Source organism: Andrena cerasifolii, chromosome 2 (genome assembly GCF_050908995.1).
Source record: "Andrena cerasifolii isolate SP2316 chromosome 2, iyAndCera1_principal, whole genome shotgun sequence".
In the NCBI taxonomy this organism is placed as follows: domain Eukaryota; kingdom Metazoa; phylum Arthropoda; class Insecta; order Hymenoptera; family Andrenidae; genus Andrena; species Andrena cerasifolii.
The window spans coordinates 5463436-5489698 of NC_135119.1; the positions used below are offsets into that span (position 1 = coordinate 5463436).

A 26263-nucleotide genomic window follows, 5' to 3' on the forward strand; every position below is an offset into this window, starting at 1 on the left:
GATGATTTTGAACTCATGAACACATGTCTTCCACAAATAATGTTGTTGTTTATATAAATTTTTATGTTAAATAAATTTGTTTGGCGTTAAATAAACCTGAATAGAATAGCAAGGTTAAAAGGCGTATGTGTTCTTGTTTTGTTGCGATCCTTCTTTCTCGGTCGTTGCACGGAATACGTTTATAAAACGATCTTTAAATTGTTACTCTAACAGAATCATTTGTAAATCGCGGGTTTCGACTGACTTCTTGAATTCTAATTCCTACCACACGTAGCGTTACAATCTGTTTCGAGGCTTCATCGGTAACGTTGCATGCGACACAAAAATGGTAAGGTGGTTCTAGGACTCCCCCAAACCGGTGACAGAAAAATGCATTGGTTGATAGGTCTATCCTATACCTCGTCTGTGCTCCCGTAAACGATTCTGTATCGATAAAGTTGAATGCGACCACGGACGAGGTATTCTCGGTTAAATTTATTAAATTTTTTTATTTCACACCTGCACAATCCTTATACATAATTACTTTATAACAAGTATAATTGGAATTATCGACATCAGTACAAGATGTTGAATACATCAACTTCCTTCTCAACATTATTTTATTCTTTTCACATTTCCTTGCATTATTTTAAGGAACTTTTGTTTATTGTATCTTCTTTCCTATTTCTTTAAACGTAATAATAAAATAAACGATTCGAATCTTAATACTCGTTTTCACAACGTCGAAACGATAAGCGATGTGACAGGTAAAAGTGGTGTGCTAGACTGCTTTTAAATACACAGCTTGTCAATTCGATATGTTAGTGGTGATTCTTCATGAGCAAATTTGTTGGTTCGGTTTGTGGTTATCAAAAATTGGGAAAATGGACAGTCTGACTACCGCGTCACGTTCATACCGGCCCTAGAGGTGTTATGCGTCATTCTTACAGTCTTTCCGTAGCAGGGGACCAAATTCTTCTTTTACCAAAAAGAAGATATAGATTTAGACAAAGCGTAGGTAAGATAGGCCTACATTTTAAGGAAGGTTCTGTGCCACCCAGGGGGACCAAGCCGTCTTTGTTTGGCTGAAGTTTTCCCGTTTAGTTAGCACCGTATTGGTAGGAGGCGCTAGGTACATCACACACACATACCTACGTGTATCAGTGAGCACGACACACAACCTTTCGACGTTGGTGAAATGTTACCATGACGACCGTCGTCATTTAGAAATGTTTGGCGCAGACACGAGGAAGTGTCCTCACTTTCCCTGGTTTACCCTTTCTAAGGCCGTCTGACCATGGATTGTCGCGTCAGTGACGCGTATGCAGCAGATAGAAGGATATACAAAGCAATTGAATATATTTTCTTTTCCTAAGAAAAGAAGAAATATTCAATTTCAATGTTTATCCTTCTATCTGCTGCATACGTGTCGCTGGCGCGACGATCCGTGGACAGGTTTTAAAGTAAACGGTACATTACACGTATACACATACACATACGTCCCGATTCACACCAATTCACACATTCACAGTTTAGTACGCACCTCATTGGTAGGAGGCGCTACAAACTCTGCTTCAACTTTCGTAAGAGGGAAGCTTGGCCCCCCTGGTCTCGACCAGTGAGCCGCTAACGAGACAATACTGTAATCATTTAAACTTGAAATCGACTCCGCGAAAAGGCGCGACACGGAGCGAACCATTGATTGCCAGCGCCAAACCCAGCGAACTTGTTTCAAGATCCAAGTGAAAAGGTCCAGTCATCTACCAGTAATTAAATTAATTCATGGGTATTTTCGAAAGAATTTCGCCAACTTTCTCACTGACACGGGCTCACAACTCAATATCATAAAACAAAACAGTATAAGTTCTAGTGAAATAGTAAACAACGTTACTTATGACCTTACCGGTATTGAGTCGGGAAGCGTACGCACTCTTGGTGAAGTTATTCTTTCGATACTTAACGCGGATGTGAAATTTCAAGTCGTCGACGAAGACTTTCCAATTGTTGAAGCAGGCATACTGGGCATGCCGTTCCCAGAAAGCAGAAGTGCAATATTAAAATTCGGTAATAATGAACCTGACTCTCTTCAAATTGATAATGAACACTTTCTTCTTTCGTCTTCTTTCTTTAAATTATCTCCCCGTACGAAATGCCTAATAGCCCTACCCGTCAAAAATTCGGAGGCTAAAGAGGGTTATGTAAGGAAGCTCATAACAGACCCAGGTGTTTTTATCGGAGAAGCATTAGTCACTCAACAACATGGGTTTGCCAAAATTTTTGCGATCAACACTACTCCTAACCACGTTAATGTAACAGTTCCTCCAATTGAATTATAAGCTTTCACAGAGAGTCGACCAGTTTCGCGCAAGTCTCGGAAAGAAATATCCAATACAGCCCAGTTAAAACCTGACGCTTGTAGATTGGCTGAAATAGCAAAGCTTCTGGATCTAGATGACCTTAATGAAATAGAACGAACTAGTATACTCGAAATAGTGAATTAATTTCCCCAACAATTTTACCTCCCGTCTGATAAACTGAATTCCACGTCTGCCATGAAACATACAATAGTAACAACAGATGAAATTCCTATCAACACAAAACAGTATCGATTTCCCTTTGTTCATAAAGAAGAAATAAAAAAACAAGTAGATACTTTACTCGAAAGCAATGTTATTTGTTCATCACCTTACAATTTGCCCATTTGGGTAGTCCCTAAAAAATTGGATTCGAAGGGTAATCCACGTTGGAGGATGGTAATAGACTACCGCATGTTGAATGAGAAAACTATTAATGACGCTTACCCGCTACCGAACATCACTGAAATCTTGCACTAACTTGGAGCAGTGAAATATTTCACAGTTCTCGATTTGTCTTCTGGGTTCTACCAGATCCCCATGGACGCTCTATCTAAGTCCAAAACTGCATTCTCTGTCCCTGGTGGCCATTTCGAATTTAATAGAATGCCCTTCGGCTTAAAGAATGCCCCGACTACCTTCCAAAGGTGCATGGACCTGGTCTTGTCCGGTCTGCAGGGAGTGGAGCTCTTCGTGCATATGGATGATGTCGTTATTTATGCTAACTCTTTGAAGGAGCATTCGCAGAAATTACGGAATCTCCTGGCACGGTTAAGAAACTTCAATTTAATGTTGCAACTTGAAAAGTGTCGATTTTTGAGACGTGAGGTAGTTTATCTAGGCCATACTATTTCAATGGAAGGGGAAAACCTGATCCCACTAAGGTCGAGGCGGTAAAAAAAGGGCTCGTCGGGTATTATCGTCGGTTCATTCCTCAAATGGCTAAAATTGCTAAACCACTAACTCAACTCTTAAAAGCAGACGTTCCTTTTACCTGGAATCCCAGTGCACAAATTGCCTTCGAAAATTTACGGGATATCATTTGTTCTAAACCCATCTTACAGTTCCCCAATTTCCAAATGCCTTTCATTGTCACGACGGACGCCTCTAACTACGCTCTCGGAGCCGTGCTAAGCCAAGGTCCAATTGGGAAGGACCTCCCAATAGCGTTCGCTTCATGGACGCTCTCCGGAGCTCAAGTCAATTACTCCACAATTGAAAAAGAATTATTGGCTGTTGTTTTCGCAGTTAAACATTTTCGACCGTATTTATATGGAAATCAATTTACTTTAGTTACCGATCATCGACCACTAATTTGGTTACACAATGTAAAAGATTCGACCTCTCGTCTTATGAGGTGGCGAATTAAGCTAAATGAATATGAACGTCTACAAACCTGGGAAAACTAATTCCAACGCCGATGCCTTATCTCGCAACCCTCCCAAATCTCTTGAGTGCGATCAAATCCCGTCTTCTCGAGACATAGTCTCCATAAATGATCACATCAGAATTGACGAAACCGACACGTTTTCTTCCAGACATCTGCGGGAGGATGTCGTAGGGCCCAACGATCTGCCGCCTGTAGATGGCAAGGGAGTCAACGACGAGGACGAAAGTTACCCTACAACAGAAAAAAATGAGCAGGCTTTAGCCAAAGTTTTTCTAGCATATGGTAAATTACGCAATGTTAATGAAGTCGAAATCTATTCTAAGGACACAAATACACACCATTACTCTACGGACAGCGACAGCGACGAGTACCATACGGCAAACGAAGGAGAAATGGAAATTTTAGAGAGAGGAGGATTGCTCTCTGAAAGCACCGGGGATATGGCACACTTGATGGAGCTGAAGGACTGCGGTGAAGGGCATCAAGTATCCCCGTGACTTAGGAAAAGGGGCGTGCGTACCCTCGAGGACGCGGGTACCAAGGCTCTGCCTGGCCTGTTGGCTAACGGGAAGGTCTTCTGTCAAAAGGTTCCACTGAAGTTGGTAACCCCTGGACCCGTGAGGAGGCACGGTTCAGCGGCTCTGTCATCTGTGGAATGTAGTGTCGTGTTGGCGGGGGAGTGTGCGGTTTCCCAGCGTAAGCTTGTGGGGCCGACCTCATGGCCGTCCGCGACTATGTTAATGGGAGAGGAGACACAATCCTCCGTAAAGCAGACTTCAAAAGAAATTAATCCTCATGTCAAAATCTTAACTTCAACAATTACAGATTCATCTTCACCCCATCTCTTCAAAATTCCTAGTATCATTTTCTGCAGGGACTATCTTTACATGCGCAGAGACAATCTTATGAACTTTCTCTCGAACGATTACCGAGTTACTTCTCAGACAAGTAAAGACTTGTTGAATCATAATAAATTCTCTGTCTCTCAAATGGAGCCCTATCAGGTTAACGTAGGAAATGCAATGGTTTTCACAGGTGGAACTTATCTTACTTTTCACCTATTCCACAAAGCTAACCCCATGGAAATACAGAACCCCGATCATCTAACCTCTTGCTTAGCAGGTCTCAAGCACCTCATGCAAACCCAAAACATTTTGACTATTAGTATTTAGAAGGTCGACAATAATTTAGAGCCCGTCTCTTGGAACACTCTCGAAAATCTTCTAAAACAATTTTTTAATGATTCACAGTATGTCATTACAATATGTACTGAAGAAATTACAATTCCTTGTTCTTCTGAGACATCGTCCATTATACGGGAGCACCATGAATCTGCAGTCGGTGGACATCAGGGCATGACTAAAGTATTCAAACGAATTAGGGAAAATTTTTATTGGCCGCGAATGGAGAAAGAAATTACAGATTTTATACACACCTGCCCCAGTTGTCAAAGGAATAAAGTACTCCTCCCCAAGATAAAGCAACCTATGAAAATTACAGATTCACCTAAGAGAGCATTCGAGTAAGTCCAAATGGATATAGTCGGTCCACTACCAATCGCAAAGAAAGGAAATCGCTATTTACTCACATTTCAGGACAATCTGACCAAGTATTCCGACGCTATACCACTTTCAAATATTGATTCCATATCCATAGCACTAACTCTCGCCGAACAATTCATTAGCCGGTTTGGATGGCCTGGAACAATCCATACTGATCAAGGTAGTAACTTCATTAGTAAAATCATGGGTAACGTCTGTAAAATTTTAAAAATTCAAAAAATCACCTCCATAGCTTTTCATCCACAATCATTAGGATCACTCGAAAGAGCTCATCGCGTTTTTATAGACTATCTCAAGCACTATTGCACACAAAATGACTGGGATGACTGGATCCGATTTGGCATTTTCTCCTACAATACTTCCGTACATGAGGCCACTGGGTTCACGCCACACGAACTCGTATTCGGTCTTAAAGCAATAATCCCATCCGAGTTTGCTAGACAAGAAATCCTGAGAACATTTGTTAAATACTTAGACGACTTATTCTTAAAGATTACTACCACTCAGGTGACAGCGGCCGAAAATTTAGAAAAAGCAAAACAGAAAAGTAAATTAAACTAGCCTTTATACGAATGGACTCATGTTAATTGTTTATAATTTTGGACGTTTAATTAAGAATAAATTTAAGATGAATTCTTGTCACCGGAAGCTGAAGTCGTATACCGTCAAATGTAAATTGCCTGTAACGTGCCAAGTAATCTGCTGGGCCCTTTGACTTACCTTTCTATGGGAACCCGGGTGGACCGAGTAGCTCGGCTACTGTAGGAAGGTGGGAAGAAGGAAACTCAGAAATGATGCTTAGGACGAAGCGATAATCCATGTTGGAACCCTTATTTGACTTTAACTACTTTAACTTTAGAAAAGCTGTTCTCGTAGAGAACACCTTTTGTATAAGGGGAGAGGTGTTGCGAGTTGAGATTCTCGCTCTAGCAGCGTTTAGCGCAAGCTCTTGGAGCGTGAAGTTCGAACTTTAAAGAGTTAAGAATGAAGTTTGTTACATTTGAAATGTGTCTTCGCCTCCTTCCTTATCGCTCGAAAACAATGTAAAAAAAAGAGAGGAACGAACGTACGAAGAAGTCTGTTTCTTCGCCTCGCAATTCATCTCCGACGTTGTAAAAGTTGTTATAATAAAGCTCAACTTTTGATCAATCTTTAAATATCTTTGTTCGTTTGTTAATGGTTTTGGTTAATATTCAATAATTTAATTTAGTTCAGTTCAATAATCTTTATTTCGTTCAAAGTTATTCGTTACAAATTGTTTTGTTCAATCAACTTCGCACGATTCGCGAGCAGAACCCTTTTGGGTTCCTCGGACACCGGACCACATTGAAATTCCCTCAAACCAAAGAGGAGATAGAGGGTGCGTTCTACTTGCACCAAAATCGCCCACTGCGCACGTTATTTCCATGGAACGCACCCATAATAAGAGGCGTCACTCAACAAGGACAGACATAAACTAGGGAAATCACTAGACAACCAATTTAAATGCCCATTCGGCAATGATCAGCAAATTGCGGTAAGGTACATTTAGTCGATTTGAATATCCCGCTCGAATAGACAACCAATTTAAATGCCATGGTCAAGTAAGGACTTCAAAGGTTCCGCCCGGAGTGACACCGCTTATTATATCTCCTCCTTGCTCAAACAGTGAGAATTCCCAGCCGGCCCCGCAACAAGCAGAGTACTTCAGCAATCCACGGGCGCGAACCTGCCCCTAAGGCAAAAAGCCCCATCAGATCGCGCAACAGTATGCGCATCCGCCATATTGGGTCCACTGGAGAGAGAAGATTATTGAGTACCCGCCTTTTTGAGTATTGTCAAATTCGCTTTATAAACCAAATATAAACTTAAATGTAATAAAATACTCTAATAATGTGCCGTGCTACTATGCATCAATATCAACAACGCATATTTTGTTTATAAAGTGAATCTGACAATACCCAAAAAGGCGGGTACTCAATAATCTTCTCTCTCCGGAGGACCCAATATGGCGGATGTTCATACTCAACGTTTTAATGCTCTACCGAAAGTAAAACGAGGAAAGTCATGGTAAATGTCACAAAAGGTATACTGGTTGAATGGTAAGTATATTCAGTACAAATTAAATTATTTCTTTATTCTATATAATCTAAATCATCAGGAATGTGGAATTGTTTATTAAGACACTCTTTGGAAATGTCAAACTTGTTTTTGCACCAACTCTGGATGGCAAAAATATTGTCTGTCCATAAATTGGTGGCATCTTTATGTTTCTAAAAAACAGAATATATAAACGTATAATGTAAATTCCACTTTTAATAATCATATACCTACTTGTGCTTTTTCTGCAAGCTGAGCTACAACTACTGGATCAACATCACTGAACTTAGCAATTTGTTTCGTTAACTGATCTTCTTCTGCCTTTAATTCTTCCAGTTCTTGCAATAAAGTTTGTCGTTCTTCTGTATTTTCCTTCCCAACCTTAGTATTTGATTTTATGTAAGAATATTATTTTATGCAGGAATAAAATGTAAACTCTTGACGAAACCAGGCTTTACAATGCTTTCTTTTATTACCTTCTCTTTCACGCAAATATCCTTCAATTTTTGAAGTTTAAATTCCGCCTCCACTATTTTTTTAGATGCCTCGGCTATTCGTTGTTCAATTGCAGTAATGTTTTCACTATATAATACATTTATTCATTTGATGAAATTATATTGGTGGCTTATTTTTATAGAAATTATATATTTTCTCTTTACCCTGGGAAAGTCCAGAAGTACACAGAGGTACCAATTTTCTCTGTCCTGACTAATCCATCGTCTACTAGCGCTTGAAGTACATCTTTTACTGATTGCACGACAATGCCTTTCTCTTTTGGTGCCACTTTTTCTAATTCTTTTAATGTAAAAAATTCTTTCTTCTCGTAAAATATTTGAAGCATCCTTGCACGTTTCTCATCAAGGGACACTCCTTTTCTCTTCGACATTTTAAGCAAGCAGTTGTAACGAGCTACGAAACATAAAAGAACCGCTTCTGTATTATGTTTATAGCGATGCGGCTATGAAGCAGTTCCTTTTGCATCTGGACGAGACTTTTGCTTTGGGACGAAAATTTATAATCCAAGACCTGGATGAAAGACATTTGTTTATTTCCGCTGACATTTTAGAGACATTGCAAGCTAAAGTAGATGATCTTATGGACCAAATATCATTTCCTTTGGCAGAAAAAGGAATATAAATACGGTCAACGAAGGGGACGCTTCTTCTACGTGGATATCTATAATTTCTTACGAGAGAATTAAACATGGCTGCAAGAGAATCTGGCAGAATAAAAGATGCGTATCAAAAGCGAATGCTCGATGATGCTGCTCGAAAGCGCAGGCAGAAAAAAGCTTTGGAAGCTTTGGAGCAAGATAACTTTCATGATGATCCACATGCAGACTTAGGCATGTTTATAAGTACCCATTTCAACTTAATTTTACGAACAGTTCAGAAGTTCCTTCTTCATGAATACATACAGCAATATTTCATTTCCCAGTCTACGTTAGAGTACTGTTTGCAATGTCGTGAATATTTCAGTAATGAGCAAGAAAGTCCCAAAGTTTCAAGAGAGCTTGGATAACAGAGGTGGCAGGAGGAAGAAAACTAGATCGGCTGAGTATTATAAGCAACGTTTCCGCAAGACTTTTTCACAGTTAGTAGAAGAAGATCTTAACGTTAGCCCAAATCCGCCCAACTATGGTTCTGCTCAAGCACCGCCGTCGCGCTTTCCCGAAAGACAGTTTTGCGCAGTTTGTGGTTTCCCGAGTAATTACACGTGCATTCCTTGTGGTGCTAGATACTGTAGCATGAAGTGTTTAGGTACCCATCTTGACACAAGATGCTTAAAATGGACAGCTTAACAAGCCATTACTTTTTTAATATACATCAAGTGCTGCAAAAGTTTCATGTGTGATTCATGATCGTGGATGCATTCTTCGTGTAACTGAATAACTTTAAAATGTTCTTTCAACTTGCATTATTAATGATAAAGTCATTAATCGTATTTGCATTAGAAAATATGTTACTTTCATTGTAAATACAGTAGTACTGATACAAATAAGGAAAAATATGTTTATACCAAATAAATTTAATTATTTTTATACTAAATTTGTATTATTTTCCTGTACATCAAGTATTCTTCTAATAAAAGTGCATGAATAATGATAGAATCTTTAAAGAAATGTTACTATCATTTATTTCGTGCTTGCTCTATTACCACAAATTATTGCAGTAAATGACACTAACTGTGGGAGGGCAGAGTACGTTCGGTGGCGGACAAAAGAAAGTTTACATCCTTTAAAATTCGTATAACTTTTTTAGAATTTGATACAAAGGATTTGAGTTTTTTCTTGAGAAGCTAGAAGGATTAGTTTGCTAAGTGTTGATTAGCAAAAAAAAATAGGAAAGTTCGATTTTTCCACCTATTTTTCGGAGCCTGTAATGAAAATTCAAAAATCCCGTTTGTTAATTTTAAGTAAGTTGTATACATGCTGAAAATTTCATGAAAATCGGTTAACGTTGCTCTGAGCTATAAACGCTAAAAGATCGCAGAATAAGGTCGAAAATCGCTAATTTCGGGAATTTCGCAATTTTTGACAAAATTTATAAATTTCTTTAAGCGTTTGTAACTTGTGGGACGAAATACGTCACTTAGCAAACTAATCCTTCTAGCTTCTAAAAAGAACTAAAGTCTTTTGGACTAATTCTAAGAAAGTTATGAGATTTTAAATGATGTAAACGTTCTTTCGGCCGTCACGGTATAACCAACACAATAATTTATTTATATTAAGAAAATATCGCATATTTTCAAACACCTATTATGACACTGAATCGTTAAAAGATAAATATTTAATACGACGTAAGTAAAATGTCACTGTATAGTTCTTGCTACTTTGTTCGTTCTTTCATAATCATAATGGCAACATAAATCCTTGCGAGAGTGTATAATAAAAAACTATATTGTTGTACGCACCACGACGTCACTAAAACATTCCCTAATCTAGTCACATAGGTTATGATGCAATTTAACGGGAAAACGACGTATAGAAATATTGGAGAGGAACTTTCTGTCAAAACGTAGGTATGTACTATACTAAATCTCGGTTACCGTACGGCGTGCACTACGCAGAGGAGTCTAAGAAAGTGGCGGGAACGATTTTCATTTGACAAAAACAATATCGGCCCTCTGGTGGAACATACGAGAGTCATCAGTAGTGTGACGAAAGTAACAGCAATAGAAAAGTAGAAAGACGTCTAGCGGAAGGACGTGCGATGTTCAGAATTATGTGAAGTTCGTAATCGTGAACGTAATCATTCTTCCGTCTAATGTACGGACGTAATCGAACGACATTATTAACGCGAAAGTGTTACGCGCTCGAACACATTACGCGGTGTTGTTCGGAAAGGACTGGTTATCGTATAGGTTATAATAATATCGTAGGCATGTAAAATGTCATAGATGTAACAATTGTAAGAGAAGAGTGGCTAATAAATTGTTCTCCTGTTATTTCCAATAAATGTACGTATATCTGGTACGAGTTGCATTTTATGATTTTTTTCGATTACTCAAAAAATCGATTCCTAAAAATGTTACGAGCTTTATCGTATTCATTAATGAACGTACGTATTAGTACCTCGTAGCTGTAGCTAATCAGGTAGAGATTTGTATGAATTCGATCTAATTATACGAGTACTGTCCTTGCTAATAATGCATTTTTAAAAGACCAACTAATGATAGGACTTGTAGGTAAAAGCGCGAATTCAGAATATTCAATTTCCACAAACACACTCTGCCATCTACCGGGATAAACGAGTATTTTCACACGATCATTTAAAATATCCGCGGGAAATGTTCGTTCTAATTTGCTGTACGTTTCGATTATCTAAAAGTGAATCGAGAATTTGCACCAATAAATTATTCAGTGCGATGTGAATTTACCTGTGATACAATCAATGAAATGTTAAAGAATGCGGATGTACCAGCGGAATGGAATAATCGAAGGTAACATCTTTTTTACGGATGAAGTTATCGAAATAGTGATATTATCGTAACATTTCAATTTTTCAGATAAATAATTACACGATAATATTACAATTGCCACGAACAATGCATTCGTGCATTATCTACCAATGACAAAAATAAATCATTGAAATATTCGTAACTTCGTGCTGACTAAATAACAAGCTTACATTCTTACAATCTTTTTTAAAGTGCATTCGAATTTGGACATTACGTCAGAAAATAAAATCTACACAAATCACGGTTTATTTATTTAGCTTTTAAAACGATCTGCCACTTGCAACATTTCAGGATATTTTATCTTCATAATATTTTAGAGTTTACTTATGATTTTCATAAAAGGGAATGACACTTAATACAACGACAAAAACTTTTCAGACTCTGTTTGTGCTATGTTCTATTCGACATGATGCGTATAAAAATTACTAATCTTATCATTACACTGTCCAACAAAATTGAACTTTTTTTCTGTTCTGTAACAGTAAATAGCCGTTTATTATAGATTTTTGTGCGCTGAAAACGAATCCGTAAACCGTTTATCGCTATCACCCTTAGTTTTCGACAAATTCGATTTTGAAAAAAAATGCAAATTTTCAACTTTGAACGTCTATCAAATTATTCTATGAACCCTCGCGAACACAACGATATAAGTTACGGTTGAATTATAAGCATTTAAATATGTTTAAACAACGATCAAAGGGAAAAGGACACCCGAAATGCACCAATTTTTGCAGATATCTTGCTATACATTTTAAAAACTAAGGGTCTAGGAGAAAATTTGACTACTCCATGCGATGCAGCAGAAAATTTTCTTTCGGAAACCACCAACAGAAGTAGTAAGTCACGTTTTGTTTTCAATACAGAAGCGAAATAGTTTGGCAAAACGTGCGGCGTCGACAGTGGTAGTCACGCGCGTTAAGCGATTGTGTGACGCTGAGCGGCAGTATATCGCGCGCCGCCGTTGACCACCACTGTCGACGCCGCACGTTTTGCCAAACTATTTCGCTTCTGTATTGAAAACAAAACGTGTCTTACCACTTCTGTTGACGCTTTCCGAAGGAAAAATATCTGCTGCATCTCGTGGAATAGTCAGATTTCCTCCTACACCCTTAGTTTTGGAAATAAAGTTAAAGACATCTACAAAAGTGGGTGAATTTCGGGTGTTCTTTTCCCTTTGATCGTTGTTTAAATATATTCAAATGTTCATAATGCACCAATAACTTATATCGCTGTATTCGAGAGGGATTATAGAATAATTTGACGCAACAAGATGTTCAAATTTGAAAATTTCCTTTTTTTTTCAAAATCGAATTTCTCGAAAACTGAGGGTGATGGCGAAAAACGGTTTGCGGATTCGTTTTCAGCGCATAAAAATCTATAAAAAACGGCTGTTGAACCTTAAAGACCAAAATGGCTGTTGGACAGTGTTATTTATCATCGTTGTGATGTATAGTATATGCGAAAATATTTGTCACCGACTGAAATTTGTTTTTGTAGGCGGGAATAAAACAACCGAGGAAAATTAGAGTAAGGTTCCATGCGCTACCGTTGGCGGCAGAGGTGGCATTCGCGGCGAAGATAAGATCTTTGTGAACCGTGCAACTCTTTAATTGCAGAAGTTAATTACTGCGTGCCACTCAGTGCAATAACGATGACGACCTTAGACTCGCAAGCCGACAAAAGTTTATGTCATCTCGATAAGGTGCCGAGCACGGAGTTGGCAGAAGTTCCGTTCGATTGTGGATTACATGGTGGAATTACTACACTGGAATCTCAGGTATCCGGACATTCGATCGACGAGAAACGGCACACGATTGGTAAGCATCCGATTAAGTTAAACGCTTCCGCATGATACCATTGAAATCCGATTTCAATGGAACGCTCCCACATTTTGTAGTTCGATCGGAAACACAGCAATACGAGATACGTACTGTTTCTTGTATCTGTTGATTCTCAATACTTTCGATGAGAACTAGAGCTGTCACTTCCGCGCTTTTTGTCCGGGAACATCGGTTTTAATTTTTTCTCCTTCTAGCTTTTTCTAATAAATAGCCGAATTTTTGTTCGAACACATTTTATTTGCAAATCGTTTCAATATTATTATCAGATGTACAGGGTGTTCAAAATATTTATTACACGTTAACAAGATACGATTGAACAAACCTTCGGCTTTTAAAACCTTGGCAGTGGAACTGTGTATTACGCGCGCACTATATTTACTTCAGTGGTTCTCATTGTACTAGTTTGTCACGGTTTTATGAAATATATGAAAGTAGCAATTTACAAGCGGAAAGTTAAAGAGTTGTAAATCGAGATTATGATAACAAAGGCTCGCATATTCTCGATTTATCAGTATATATTTTATTGATGGTTTATGAATTAACGAAATAAAAAAGGAACGATACTTATTAAAAAATGAAAGAATATTTACAGGCAACTTTGTGCACTATGTTAATCAAATGTATGCGGGTTGAAGGTATTCTGTAAAGTCGTTTCTGTCGAAAACGAAGGTCCACACAGAAAACAAAATATAAGAAAAATAAATAAAAAATGGAACCTTGTGTGTTTCGGAATGTACCGATTATCTTGAGATACCCTGTTTTTAAGGCCTTTTACACTTTAAACAAATTTTCGTTCGCAGCTTCTTGCGTTTATACTCATTTTATCCCACGATATTGTAATGTGACAATGTAGCAGCTTGGGATTCGCAGTCAGGCCGCTAGCATTAGTTAAATTGGGCTAATTATTTTTATCGTATTGCAACAATGAACAATTCGTTAGTAACCATTACTTCGAGCTGTAGATATGTGTTACATAAAAAATTATACTTCAGTCGCTCATCGGTTTTAATTTGTTGCACGTCATGGCAAAGATATTTTCCTTTTTTTTTTAAGTTCTGCATAAATTCATGGGTATGGACACTTGTCGATATGAACATAAATCCGTTATCATTGTTTATTCATCAATGTACAGACTATACAATATATAACGATAACCTGCAATATTCTGTCGAATATTTTATGGAATTTTCATAAATTATTTACTTTCAAAGTACGAAAGCAAGCACTTGTTCATCACCCCTTATATAAAATTTGATGGTATTGGAGACAATTTTTTGCCAAGCTTGTTAATAATATGTCAAGGTTACTTCGTATTTTCTAAACGAAAGGTTACATATTTACTTCTGTAACCCGAATGTATAAAAGTAAACAGATTCAATAGACTTTAAAAAAGAAACAAGAAAAGAATTAATTACAAATACTAGGTTTGCTCCTTTTACTAGAAGAAAGTTACAGTAATGTTACAACACATTCCACGTGCTAATTGTTAACGCAAATTTTTGAATCTTCGATTTTTTTAAAGGGAATATAAGTCTGTTGAATTTGTTGATGTTTCTTAAATTTAAACTAAAACTAGAGTGTTTCGTTTAAAAAGTAGAATGTATTCTTTAAACGACCTTGAAGAACTTAAGAAAAAAGCTTTCTTCGATATTGGCAAATTCTTCCTGAAAAATGATAGAGGAAAGTCGGTTTACATTTGTTTTATATTTTTTTACTGATTGGCAATTATTTTATATAGTACTTACATGTATCGATTAAAAGAGCGTTGTTTCGGCGCACTGGTTCGGTCCCTCAAATATTAAAAAAAAAGTTTTTGTTTAAATATTCGAAAGACCAAACCAGTGCGCTGAAACAACACTCTTTTAATTAGAACGATTTATGCGGTCGAAATTCAAATTATTTTATTTACTCACACGTATGTACTACTTGAGACACATTAAAAAGAATTGATAGCATAAAATATGCTTTGTAAGATAAGCTATCATTAACTAATACGTCTATTTGAACTGGTGAATGAGTGGCTAGTGACAATTCTATTGAGAGCCAGATGCGTGCGTGATAGAGTTGGTTGAGAACGGTAAAGAGTTACATACATATATGCTCGTACTGTGCCGATATACTTGGAGTAGAAATGCAGAAAAACGTGTTGAAAAATGTTTCGTTTGTTAACGATATATTACATAATATGTACACAGTCTGGCTAAAAAATACCGGGACCCGAGAATATATCAATTTAAACACATTTTATTCAAAGCATGTATTTTCCTTTGGTATTAATATGTACAAAGTTTGGTCAACCAATGTGTGGATAAATTTCTGGAGATCTGCTTCCAAGTAGTGCACTTGCTTATCGTACCACGGCGGTACGTGAATTTTTGGCCAAAGAAAAATACCAATGCTTGCTTATCCGCCATATTCGCCAGATTTGGCTGCCAGTGATTATTTTTTATTTCCAAAACTGAATATTCCAGCCATTCATGCAGCCGTGCCAAAAGTTCTCAAAGCGATTCTCCAAGCAGATCTCCAGAATTATATTCATTCATTGCTTGTTCCGCGTTGTATTGATGCTGAAGGCACATACCTGCTTTGAATAAAATGAACGATTTTTATAAATATGATCACTGTTTGAATTCCCTAATGTACATATTAGCAATCCCGATATTTTTCAGACAGGCTGTGTATTATATATAATGATGGGAGCTTTTTCAGTGTGTATTTATGAGAATCAATTCAGTATCCGTTCCGTCCTTAGACCGAATTTCGTGTCAGGCGCCTGGAGTGAAATGGGTACCTATAGGTATTATATTTGAAGACGTCAGTACTCTAAACCAAAACACGACTTTTTATAGCTGAGTCGCCAGTTTTCCTGCTCCGTGAGCTAATTTTCAAAAGCCTCATTGTGCTCGGTCGGCGAGAACCTGCTGGGCCCGATGCTGGGTCAGAGGTCCTCGACGGACGCCAGCCTCCCACGTTGCCTATTTCCTGCGACGATTTTTCCCTTTCTCTGATTACTAGTGGAAGGTCTTCGTTTGACGTTCTAGGTGGGGGTTATGCCGGATTGCACCAGTAAAATCACCGAATTCAATTTAACAAACTGAGCTCCACCCACGCGGAGCCTATGTTGTCTCTAGTTCCGAGGCTCTCGTGAGCAGTTGTCTTTCAATTCTCGTAGAGTCGTTTGCTAATTCTCGATCAGCCAACCTCTAAATTACCGTGCAATATATCCGCGCTTACGTTAGTGTTCTTATAGTTTTTATTAATAAACTAGTGCTAGGAGACGCAGTTCTTTCAAATTCACCTAGCCAATTAAAAGTTCCCACCGCCATTAAATTGCTGCTGGAAGCGTGATCTGACACTTACAATAGTATCATACGCGCACCTACGTTTGTTAACCCGGCGGGAGGCGCACCCCATACTGTAACACAGGTTGCCGCTACCGGGTCAAAAATACCCAAAATTGAAACGTAAAAAACCACGGTTTCAGAATATTTTTTTTAACTTTGTAATTTTTATGTTAAAGTACAGTGTTTTAAGAATCAAACAAAATTTATGAAATATCTTAAAATCTTCATTAAAGTTCTTTAAAAAATTGTAACAAAAACTCAAACAGTCTTCAGATTTTCGTAACTAGCGCCTCTGTGGTAAGTTTTACCCAGTAGCGCCCCCCGCCGAGTTAATTCTTTGGCGACGTATGGTCGAAACAGTGCCAACCTAAACTTCATATTCATATAGTTTTAAGAATTATTCATACAGTGTGTAAACACATTACATACATCAAGTTCTAGTCCTATGTATTTGTATACTTGGAGCCATCATTATTCATAGATATTTGCCGTTATTATTTAGTCAAACGAGTACTCAAACTCCAAATCTTACAGACTCATCTTATTACAGCCTAGTCGGTTATTTTATTTTTCAAATAATTTTTCGAATAGCTCGATGATTTGAATATTCCACTGTGTTCGAATATTTCAATTAAGCTTAGTGTCTATCGTCTTTTCCAAGTACATACCGTGCGCTATCCTATACGTACCTATGCTACACTGCAACTGATGACGAATAGTAAACAACTCGTTTTAACGAGTTAGACAAATATTGTGAACTCTAGTATATCAATGGCAAGTCCGTACTGATTTATCATGCATTATGTTTCTATTGTAACGGTTCAATAAAATGTTTATATAACTTTTTGTGACTCATAGAAAACATTAGCACAGTTTGATTACCAAAGTACGTGGGCATTCTGCACATGCAATGACTCATAGATCTGTTCAAAGAAGACTAATACGCTTACGCATCCTCACTATCTAACCTGTTCCACATTAGAGAAGTTTTCATTTTGCTAGTAGAACTTCTTGGCTTTGGAGCAAGTGCGTAGAATTTATTAACAACTTTGAATAATTATAAATTGCTGAGCTATAATTTCTAAAATTTTGAAGTCGATCCTAAAAGATATTTTCGTACTTCTCCTCCAAAACACACCGTATACTTAGGGTAGACCGGGGGCGGTAGTAACACTTTGACTTTGGAATACGATTACGCAGGGACTGTTACATTTACAACAAAAACTCTTATACGGAAATGTTACTTATTTGACAATCATTAAGTCACAACAGTTTCGCTATATGTCAAGTAATATTCCGGTTATTAATAAAAATTGAGAAGTGGAGAAAGGGTTACAACTGTCTCTGGCTCGGGGTCGGTTGTAACGCTGCATGGAGTCGATAGTAGCACAAATTTAACTTTACAAAATTGCAATATTTATTTATTTAAATTATAATAATGAATGAGAAAAGTAAAATCTATAACCAAGTATGTGGTATCGCAATTGTGGCAGAAATAAAACACGTTTTGACTGGTGCATTCTTCATCTGCTCAATCCTTACATTCAGTATATTGCACCTATTTTTCTTTTGCTTTGCTTGTGCTATGCTATAGGATTCGATGCAAACAAGGCAATACTATTATCCTTCTACCAGCGGCCGTAGCCGTGATGGAAAACACCGGTTCTCGTTAGATCACCGAAGTTAAGCATCACGGGGCGGTGTACTGGGGAAAGATGGGATACCACCTTTCTCCCGGTGCGCTGCTGCTGCTGGGACCCGAAAGAGAGAGGAGGGATAAAATAAAATGGGACTATAGTTCGTTGGGCAATATAAGCAAAAATAAGCTTGAAACGCCATGCTGCTTAAAACACAGGAAAACAATAAAAACAAACAAACAAACTATTATCCTTCTTTGTCACTATTCGGTTCTATTGCGGTGCAACCGACCCCGATTGCCGATGTTACAGTTGCCCCCGACCATGCCTTTGAGCTTCAATTATAAATGTTGACTAACGAGACGCATAAAAGTGCTAAGTAACGAACAGTACTACTTTAAAAAAGGTCCAATTACAGACTAAAAAATCGAAAAAGCACGTACAGTGGTCCCCGGATTATCGAGAAAGATTCGGGACCGGGGAATTCTCAATAAACCGGGGCAGGGGAGGTAGTTTGCGCCTAATAAACTGACCCTTGTCAGGACCCTCGCTCGGACCGTCTGACAAGGAGACTAAACGACGTAAACCGGGAGTGAGTGAAATAGCGCACCAGCCGGAGACCCTCGGCCGACGGCGAATTGAGATTCAGTATTGAACATGAAAATTTTCATATTACTGATTACACTTTGCTGGGAGTATTACCGATGGATTGGTGAGTTTATGTCGACGAAAATGAGGCTGCATTCAAGCAATCTTCAGCAAACACTTTACAATTTGGTGAAGTCGTTGATATTCTCCATTTAAATTCTCTTCTTGCATTATTACATAGTGTGTAATAATTTTAAAAAGGAGACACTTTCCAGTGTGTGAATTACAACATTTAGTCAACGTAGTGACGTTCGCTAAAAATGGACCGAATTTCTCCATATTTGAACTCATTTTCGTTGGGAAATCCTAAAAAATTCATTAGTAATACTTCCATGAACATTTATCAAAAACATGAACATTTTATTTTTCTCTACTGGGTATTTTACCTGACCCAACGGTTTTATTGCTCTCGGCGGTCAACGGGCGGTCTACCCGGGACCGAAGGCCCTCGCTCGCAGCGAGGAAGCAAAACTGTGGGGTGGGTAGGTCTTTCCCTCTGATCCGAGGGAGAAAGCATGTCAATAATCCGGGGACCACTGTACTTGCAAAGGCAGTGTTTATATTACAATTTTAAGTCAGTAAGAAAAAGTTACTCTAGGGTATCGAAAACTTATTTTGTTCACTATCCATGGCTATTGCGTATCTGTACTCTTAAGTCATGGATGTGCGTATTCCGAATCTATTATATATTTTGAGATATTTAGCGCGTTACATTCGCCCCCCTGTTACTACCGCCCCGGTCTACCCTATAATTTCCGTGTTACAATAATTGCTGTTCGTGTGAATAAATTTTAAAAATCTACTGTCCGGATTTAGCTCCTCCACTTATGCTCCTAATCGAATACCTTGACAATATAACAGAAAAACGAAGGTAATATAATAATTGTTACAACTAGTTACGTTGGACAATAAATCTATGAGCCATTGTATTTCTGTCTGATAGTACTGATAATATAAAAGGTTGGTCGCTTAAATGTCGTAGGTATGTTACGTAGACAGGACGGTCGAGTACTTAAACCTGTCGTTAAACCATTGCTTGGCAAAAGGGAAATTGCGTTCTATGAAAGTCTACAAGCATCCGAAGACCCAGTCATGTTACAATTGAAGAACTATGTCCCGAGATATTACGGCACGACAGAATTACCAATTTTTGGCAGACGTAAGATTTCAAGATCATCGATTTTTCGTTCTTTTCTGCGCCTCCCTCTTTTCCTGTAGTCCTACACACATATGCTATTATATTTGGAAAATTACTTTATGTGAACGATATTTACTAAGCATGTGTACAGTACTATGCAGAGTGATTCACAAAAATGGAATACTTAATTACGTCCTTCGTTAGGAGCATGCAGTAGTGCTCAAGTTGAACGTATTCGTTGGAAAAATGAGGTAAGAGGATGAGGAACAAAATGTTACGTCTATGGAGTTATTTCTGACCTAAGAACGTGCTGCCACTGTTGTACAGTATTTGAAAAGCTTTGATCGACAGGAATTGAATGATCCCATTTTTATCCCCACAAAGTTTACCACTTTCAGGTCGCCGACAAAGGAAATCGTAGGCGAAATGCGCGCAGAACAGAATAGCGAGCGGTGTGACGCATGATATGGCAGTAGCGCTACCACACACAAAGCTAATGCGCGTAAATGAATGTGACAGCCTGTTTAATTGCATACACTGCCATGCCATTCGCCACACAACACGCCATTCCAATCCTGTGCGCACATTGCCTTAGGAATGTTACACGTGGTATATCAACGATATCCCTGAAGGTTAAACTACCAAATATACCTATGTTTTACCACTTACTAGAGGAGTGCAATAGCAAGCGCGGCACGCTTTTTGGTTACACGTCACTTTATAGACGGAGTATTGTAATTTTTCCAAAAGTAAAGTAATCAGAGACAGCAATACTTGTTCTCGTTAAACCACACCTATCTTATACTTTTCGCGTCTGAATAGCTATGAATATTTTCTAATAAAATGATGTCTGAATCCTATAACAACCGCAGATTTATATGAGATAATTTCAATATCCTACGATACATAAATATTTTGTTATTAATTGATGCATCATATTTTACTGGTATACTACTAACAAGGGGAGGACACCATGTGGTAGACGCCGATTTTTATGAACCTTGGCACGATGGATCTATGTCGAAAATAAGTAAATAGGTGTCCGAGCGTTTCTGCCAATGAGCCTTAATAATAGAGATTTACATGTAAATTATTAAAAATTTCATAGTGGCCGTGGGGTTTTAATGGGTAAAAATCCTACACTACCCTGGCGCCCCCGGGGGATTCCCCTCTGAAGGAGTCGGGGTGCCTTTTGAATTTCCCCAAATTAAAAAAAAAAAATTATAAAAAAAATAATTTATAAAAAAAAATTTATAAAGTTATTTTTAACGTGGAGACATCTTCGAAAGGCACCCCGAAGCCTCCAGAAGGGAATCTCCCGCGTTCGCCAGGGTAGTGTGGGATTTTTACCCATTAAAACCCCACGGCCACTATGAAATTTTTAATAAGGCTCATCAAAATCGGTGTCTACCACATGGTGTCCTCCCCTTATAAGTGATGGGTATCGTAGGATGCAGAATTCACATTTAAAAAAGTCTCCAATCTTATACAGAAAAGGAAATGCATTTAAATTTGAGATAATATTAACGATCACTTTTCAAGCAAATTTCTTGAATCTTTTCGTATAAGGAATAATTAAATGTTTCGTTTTTGGTGGATCATCATGTGTACATACATATGTCAGAATTCGAGTAACTTATTTAATGTAAATAATGTAGTGTGTAGATAAATGGAATTGCTTAATCATTGATGTTCCACATTACACTATTTCTCACAACGTCACTAATCATTTGCATAAAATATTAGCAGTAACATTCCTTACGCTGAAAGACATTACCGATGGTATGGCAGAGCCATGCGTGATGGACATAAAGATAGGTAGACGAACGTGGGATCCCTTAGCCACGCCGCAGAAGAAGGCGACGGAAGAATTAAAATATGCCGAATCTAAACGCACTTATGGATTTTGCATAACTGGCTTTCAAGTTTATTGTCTATCTTCCGGGCAGTTAAAAAAGTTTGGCAAACATTATGGCAAGACACTGGACGCTAAGGGTGTTGTGGAAGGTATATTATAAACTTCAACCATTTTAAAAGCATTTTTTACAACTACGGACATACTTGTAGTTTACAAAAATGTATAACAAGGCGTGTGAGGGTACTTGGAAATGTCAATTTCAGTAGTATCGATATTTTTATGGGGAACAGACCATGCCCCCGAAAGGGCAATGTTACCGTGCTGCGATTTCTGTAGATACATCGTTGAAGAGGTCTCGCCAAGACAAATCGAATAATACAATTATTAATTTCGAAGTCAGGTGGGATTACCTTGAAAAATGGTCTCAATGTTTGTAGTTTCTAGCTTTTGAACCAAACAATTTGGGTAGGCACTTGAGGGAAACTCTAGTGATGTAAGCGATACTTCTATAGATCAAGATGCCAGGTGTGTCTCTTACAAGGAACATCAGCCAACTATCACACTAGGGTGGCCCTAATTTATACGCGTCGAATTTTTTTTGTATTTCTTTGCTGTCACCCCCCAGAACGGTGCCATTTGATAAAAAAAAAATAGTTCCTGAAAAAGTTTATTGCAACCGAACAACAGCAAAGGGTGCCGACCAGGCCTCAAAGTTTAGAATTCATCAATAGTTTGGATTTATAGAATTTCTCAAAAATGGTAAGTCCTATCGAAATTTTGTTCAAATAATATTAAAAGAGCATTCAATTTTCTACAATTACTGTAAATATAATTTTGTTCGCGCTTCCAACTATTTTTGTTAAATAATAGCGTTTGAGTATAGAGAGGTCCGCTCTACGCGCGTATGGACAATACGTCACGCCGTACAGGTGAATGCGGTCTCCGCATACAGGTAGAGTACCTAAAAATATTAGTCACATTTTTGTTTAGCGGCGAAAATTCATGTTTCAGAGGGTGAAGTTACCTTTCAAAGTTGGGGGTTGGAAAACTGTTTGGACGACTAATTTTGACACTGATCAGAACTTGGGAAAATTACGAAATTTAAGGGGCATTTTTCAAGGTGATTCGAATTTGATTTTGAGGTTAAAAAATTTCCAACAGTACATAGACAACGTGTCGAAATAATAAATCACGCTACAGAGTTAACATTGTCCTGTTTTGAAACTTTAACTGACTGAAAGTCAGCTTCAGGGGTCTAGAAATTTCATATACTTCCACGCCTCTGTTTAGCATTGAAAGGTTAGCCTGAACCTAAAATTTCGTTAATTACGTGCATATAATTATCTCATTAATACATCGGTTAGATCAGTACACGAGGCGATTGTAAATTTAGTACTGGAAGAACACTTTAAATATCTTGCTTGTTTCAATTACTTCGAATAGTCCGTTTTGTTTTCCACGCAGCGCTGAAAATGTTCCTGAACATAAGTCCGGAAAGACCGCCCTGTCGTCACTTGATTGTGCAGCTTCTCTCTTTCCTGTGGAAGATCTTACTATTCTTTCGTATCCAGCGGCTGTTCCGCTTTTATTCTAGTTCTCTGTTGGTGGCGTACGATGCGAACAGACTGCGGCACTATATTCGTCTGAGCAACACGAGAACCGATAGCTCCTCCAGCCTCGTAGACAGATCACGGTCTCCTACGAATAATCATGCAGCCGTGTCGAATGTGCCCAAAGACGTAAACGACGCCACGAGTAACTCGGGAACCGCCGAGGTGAACAGAAACCGGACAACGGAAAGGATACATTTCGTTAAACGAAGCATCAGCCTGAGCAGTGAATGCGATCTACCGGGAAAAGGAAAGACATTAAATAGGCGTGGATCTTGTAGTCCAGATTTCAGAGTGGATCGACCGTGTCGCACGAATTCTCACGTTAACAATGTCGACGGCGACGTTAAGAGGATGAAGGAGGATTATGACGCACTGCTAAATGAGCTCACTAGTTTCTCGGAAGAGAAGCAGAGCTGGGTTAGAATAAACATGATCGATTTCACGCACGTCTTCCCAGCAGATGATCGGAATACCTTGGATTTAAATTACTTGGAAGGGATTGAGAACTTGATCAAACTCGTGGAGAGGTTCTTGGTCTCCAAGGACAACGCCGCATAAATTGTATTTATTGTAACGTAGAGGTTGATGTTACAAGTTTCCTTCAAAATTACTACACGATGTGTTGTATGAAACTGTGTTTTATATTCTCTAATAAATTTGGATTTTTTTATATTAGGAATAGACAGAACTGCATGTAGGAGGTTGTCATGTTTGACGACGTATGTTGTTACTGCGTGAGCAGAGCACCGAGGTCGGAAACGTTCCAGGAAAGCTGACAGAGTGCAAGTCGCTCGAAGGGAAAATAAATGTTTATCGTTACTTCGAAGCTTTCACGCAACGTTTCTGTTACCTGTAGCCAATTCCATAACAGAAGCACTGAGAACTAACGATGTTAATTGTCTCGTACCAGGTGTTCGTAACGTTCACGTCCCTTCGGTACAGTTCGCTTATCGTGACTGCGCATTACTAAAAATTGTGTTCATGGATGTCACTAAAACAAACTGGTAATTTTCATCGATTGTTCGTATCGTTTGTCTCCTATGTTGTTATCTTGCAAACAAGAATGTCGCCGCACGTACCAAACACGAAAAATTGTTATGCTAATATAATAAATAAAATAAAAGAGTTATTGTAACATTGAGTATTTTCGATTTATTTTTACGAAACGAATCGATACTTTTTTGCCTTTTCGACAAATTCCACCTTACGCTCCCTTTTTCTATAATGACTTCTGCTGAGAGTAATCGGCTGTATGGTTCGTTGTGGAGTTGAATATTTATACGATCTTGGATTTTATGATGAAGATTGCTTTGAAGTTTTCCTGAGAATACTGCTTAACCCTCAAACATCACACTGGGTCACCGTGACCCTGGCTGTTTGGAAGATTCGTGGCGATTACTAAGTGGTGGGGAGCTGTTGTGGTGGGGGGACAAAGTTTGGGACCCCTACTACGGATTCCGCACCACGAGGCCCCTAATTTACTTGAAGAAGCCGAGTGACATCGTGAAAAAGGTAGTTTATGGGTCACGCAGACCCAGTGTGGTGTCCACGTCAGTATTTTCGGAAAAGTGGAGTTAACAGTTGCTACAGAACATTATTGTTTGTTCCGACAGTATTTCTACGCTGTGTACAGTAGAACACATAGTTTTCAATCGATAGAAAGTGTTTAAAATGCGATCGGCCGATGCGGAGGGATATGTGGCGAAAATATGTTGCGACTGCTCTTCGTGTAAATGAATGATTTCGTAGTGATTTATACTGTTTTTATAAAATAAATTATTATTCCAACCATTTCATTGTATAATTTCACTAAAAAATCACTCGACTTCATCTCTCGAAATAATTATATTTTTCGGAACCAATCATAATGACATATATATCTCCTTGAAGTATGACTCAAAACCTTTTGATTGATGTATAATAAAATCCCCGTACTTTTTTTAGAAAAAACTGCGATTAAAAGAAGAAAAAACGGAACTTTCAGAACACGGATGTCTTTCTTTCAAAATATCTTGAGTATCGAAAGATTTTTGACCAAACTATCGATACATATTTTCCATTTGCTTATTGTCTGACGAATTGATTAAAAAAAATTGTTTAAATCGGTGCAACAAATCCTGATACATAGAGGAAAGAAAATTCTGGGTCGCGCGAACCTGGTGGAAGCGTTAGGAAAGTATAGTGTGGTGTTTGAGGGTAAAAAATTGTCTGTTCTATTTATGCAAGTGGAAAAAACTAGTCAAGTTCTATCTAAAAGCGATCAGAAGGAATATATGAAAGAACAATAGTTTTACCATTTACATTTTTCAACGCATTGGTTGGCTACACTTATTCTCCTCCATTTAATAATTCAATTGTTGCAGCCCGTAGTTTAAAATCGGCTTTTGTTAAGTTTTCAAAGGGGCACCCTTTTCAAGAGAAACGAATAACGATTAAGTTTCTCGATTTTATTAAAACGCAACACCTGAAGAATTAAACAAAAAGAATATATTATACAAACGCGATGGTTAGAAGCTTTCGTAACATGAACCTGTAGTACTAATTCCCTTTTTGTTTTGTTTTTAACTTTAATTATAATACTACAACAATATAGAGGTTATAATATATCACACGGTGCGGAGACAATGCGGACAGGCAGCTAATTGTGACAAAATGTAATCATATGTACACGACACGAGCTCCCGCTTACGACTCTGCAGTTAAGATGCTCCGATTCTTCCACTTCGCGACGCACACAGCAAACGAATATCCGTTAGTAGCATGGGTTGCTCACAGATGTCGCTATCAAGACACGTTGCGCGTACATACATACAGCAAACCATAGGCCGGGATTTATAGTCGTTATTTATTCTTAAGGGGA

The 26263-nt window shown here is 38.2% G+C and overlaps 4 protein-coding genes and 3 long non-coding RNA genes across 21 annotated transcripts; 4 read left to right on the forward strand and 3 right to left on the reverse strand.

Annotated features, from left to right (window-relative positions):
* Nucleotides 1–2386: 2386 nt before the first annotated feature.
* On the reverse strand, nt 2387–5692 carry LOC143378729 (uncharacterized). Of its 4 annotated transcripts, XR_013088344.1 has the most exons (4): nt 5312–5435; nt 5159–5229; nt 3730–3954; nt 2387–3527 (listed from the first exon to the last, which is right to left on the reverse strand). It is a non-coding gene; the product is annotated as an uncharacterized LOC143378729 (long non-coding RNA). The 4 variants fall into 4 exon arrangements; XR_013088345.1 differs by lacking the exon at nt 5159–5229 and having other exon boundaries at nt 5350–5452; XR_013088342.1 differs by lacking the exons at nt 2387–3527; nt 3730–3954; nt 5159–5229 and adding exons at nt 4304–4497; nt 5510–5692 and having other exon boundaries at nt 5350–5421.
* Nucleotides 5340–6442, forward strand: LOC143378730 (uncharacterized). The gene is made up of 2 exons (XR_013088346.1): nt 5340–5472; nt 5552–6442. It is a non-coding gene; the product is annotated as an uncharacterized LOC143378730 (long non-coding RNA).
* Nucleotides 6443–7266: 824 nt separating this feature from the next.
* On the forward strand, nt 7267–8501 carry Tfb5 (transcription factor B5). The gene is made up of 2 exons (XM_076830381.1): nt 7267–7366; nt 8315–8501. The coding sequence occupies exons 1-2, from the start codon at nt 7332–7334 to the stop codon at nt 8499–8501; spliced, it is 222 nt and encodes a 73-aa protein (XP_076686496.1). The 5' UTR covers nt 7267–7331.
* On the reverse strand, nt 7381–10427 carry LOC143378526 (meiotic nuclear division protein 1 homolog). Of its 2 annotated transcripts, none has more exons than XM_076830353.1 (5): nt 10278–10427; nt 8024–8390; nt 7841–7946; nt 7599–7745; nt 7381–7537 (listed from the first exon to the last, which is right to left on the reverse strand). In XM_076830353.1, exons 2-5 carry the CDS (start codon nt 8248–8250, stop codon nt 7400–7402), a joined length of 618 nt encoding a protein of 205 aa, XP_076686468.1. In that variant the 5' UTR covers nt 8251–8390; nt 10278–10427; the 3' UTR covers nt 7381–7399. The 2 variants fall into 2 exon arrangements, with proteins under 2 accessions (XP_076686468.1, XP_076686469.1); XM_076830354.1 differs by having other exon boundaries at nt 8024–8273; nt 10278–10407.
* On the forward strand, nt 8568–9412 carry LOC143378532 (zinc finger HIT domain-containing protein 1). The gene is made up of 2 exons (XM_076830360.1): nt 8568–8709; nt 8843–9412. The coding sequence occupies exons 1-2, from the start codon at nt 8568–8570 to the stop codon at nt 9163–9165; spliced, it is 465 nt and encodes a 154-aa protein (XP_076686475.1). The 3' UTR covers nt 9166–9412.
* A 108-nt stretch (nt 10428–10535) lies between the features above and the next one.
* Nucleotides 10536–24538, forward strand: Ipk2 (Inositol phosphate kinase 2). 11 transcript variants are annotated; one of them, XM_076830312.1, is made up of 6 exons: nt 10539–10959; nt 11028–11306; nt 12941–13141; nt 19777–19953; nt 21679–21939; nt 23255–24538. In XM_076830312.1, exons 2-6 carry the CDS (start codon nt 11273–11275, stop codon nt 23959–23961), a joined length of 1380 nt encoding a protein of 459 aa, XP_076686427.1. In that variant the 5' UTR covers nt 10539–10959; nt 11028–11272; the 3' UTR covers nt 23962–24538. The 11 variants fall into 11 exon arrangements, with proteins under 11 accessions (XP_076686431.1, XP_076686434.1, XP_076686427.1 ...); XM_076830313.1 differs by having other exon boundaries at nt 11043–11306; XM_076830314.1 differs by having other exon boundaries at nt 10539–10823; nt 11043–11306.
* On the reverse strand, nt 17566–19673 carry LOC143378568 (uncharacterized). Its single transcript, XR_013088298.1, has 2 exons — nt 19540–19673; nt 17566–17653 (listed from the first exon to the last, which is right to left on the reverse strand). It is a non-coding gene; the product is annotated as an uncharacterized LOC143378568 (long non-coding RNA).
* Nucleotides 24539–26263: the final 1725 nt, after the last annotated feature.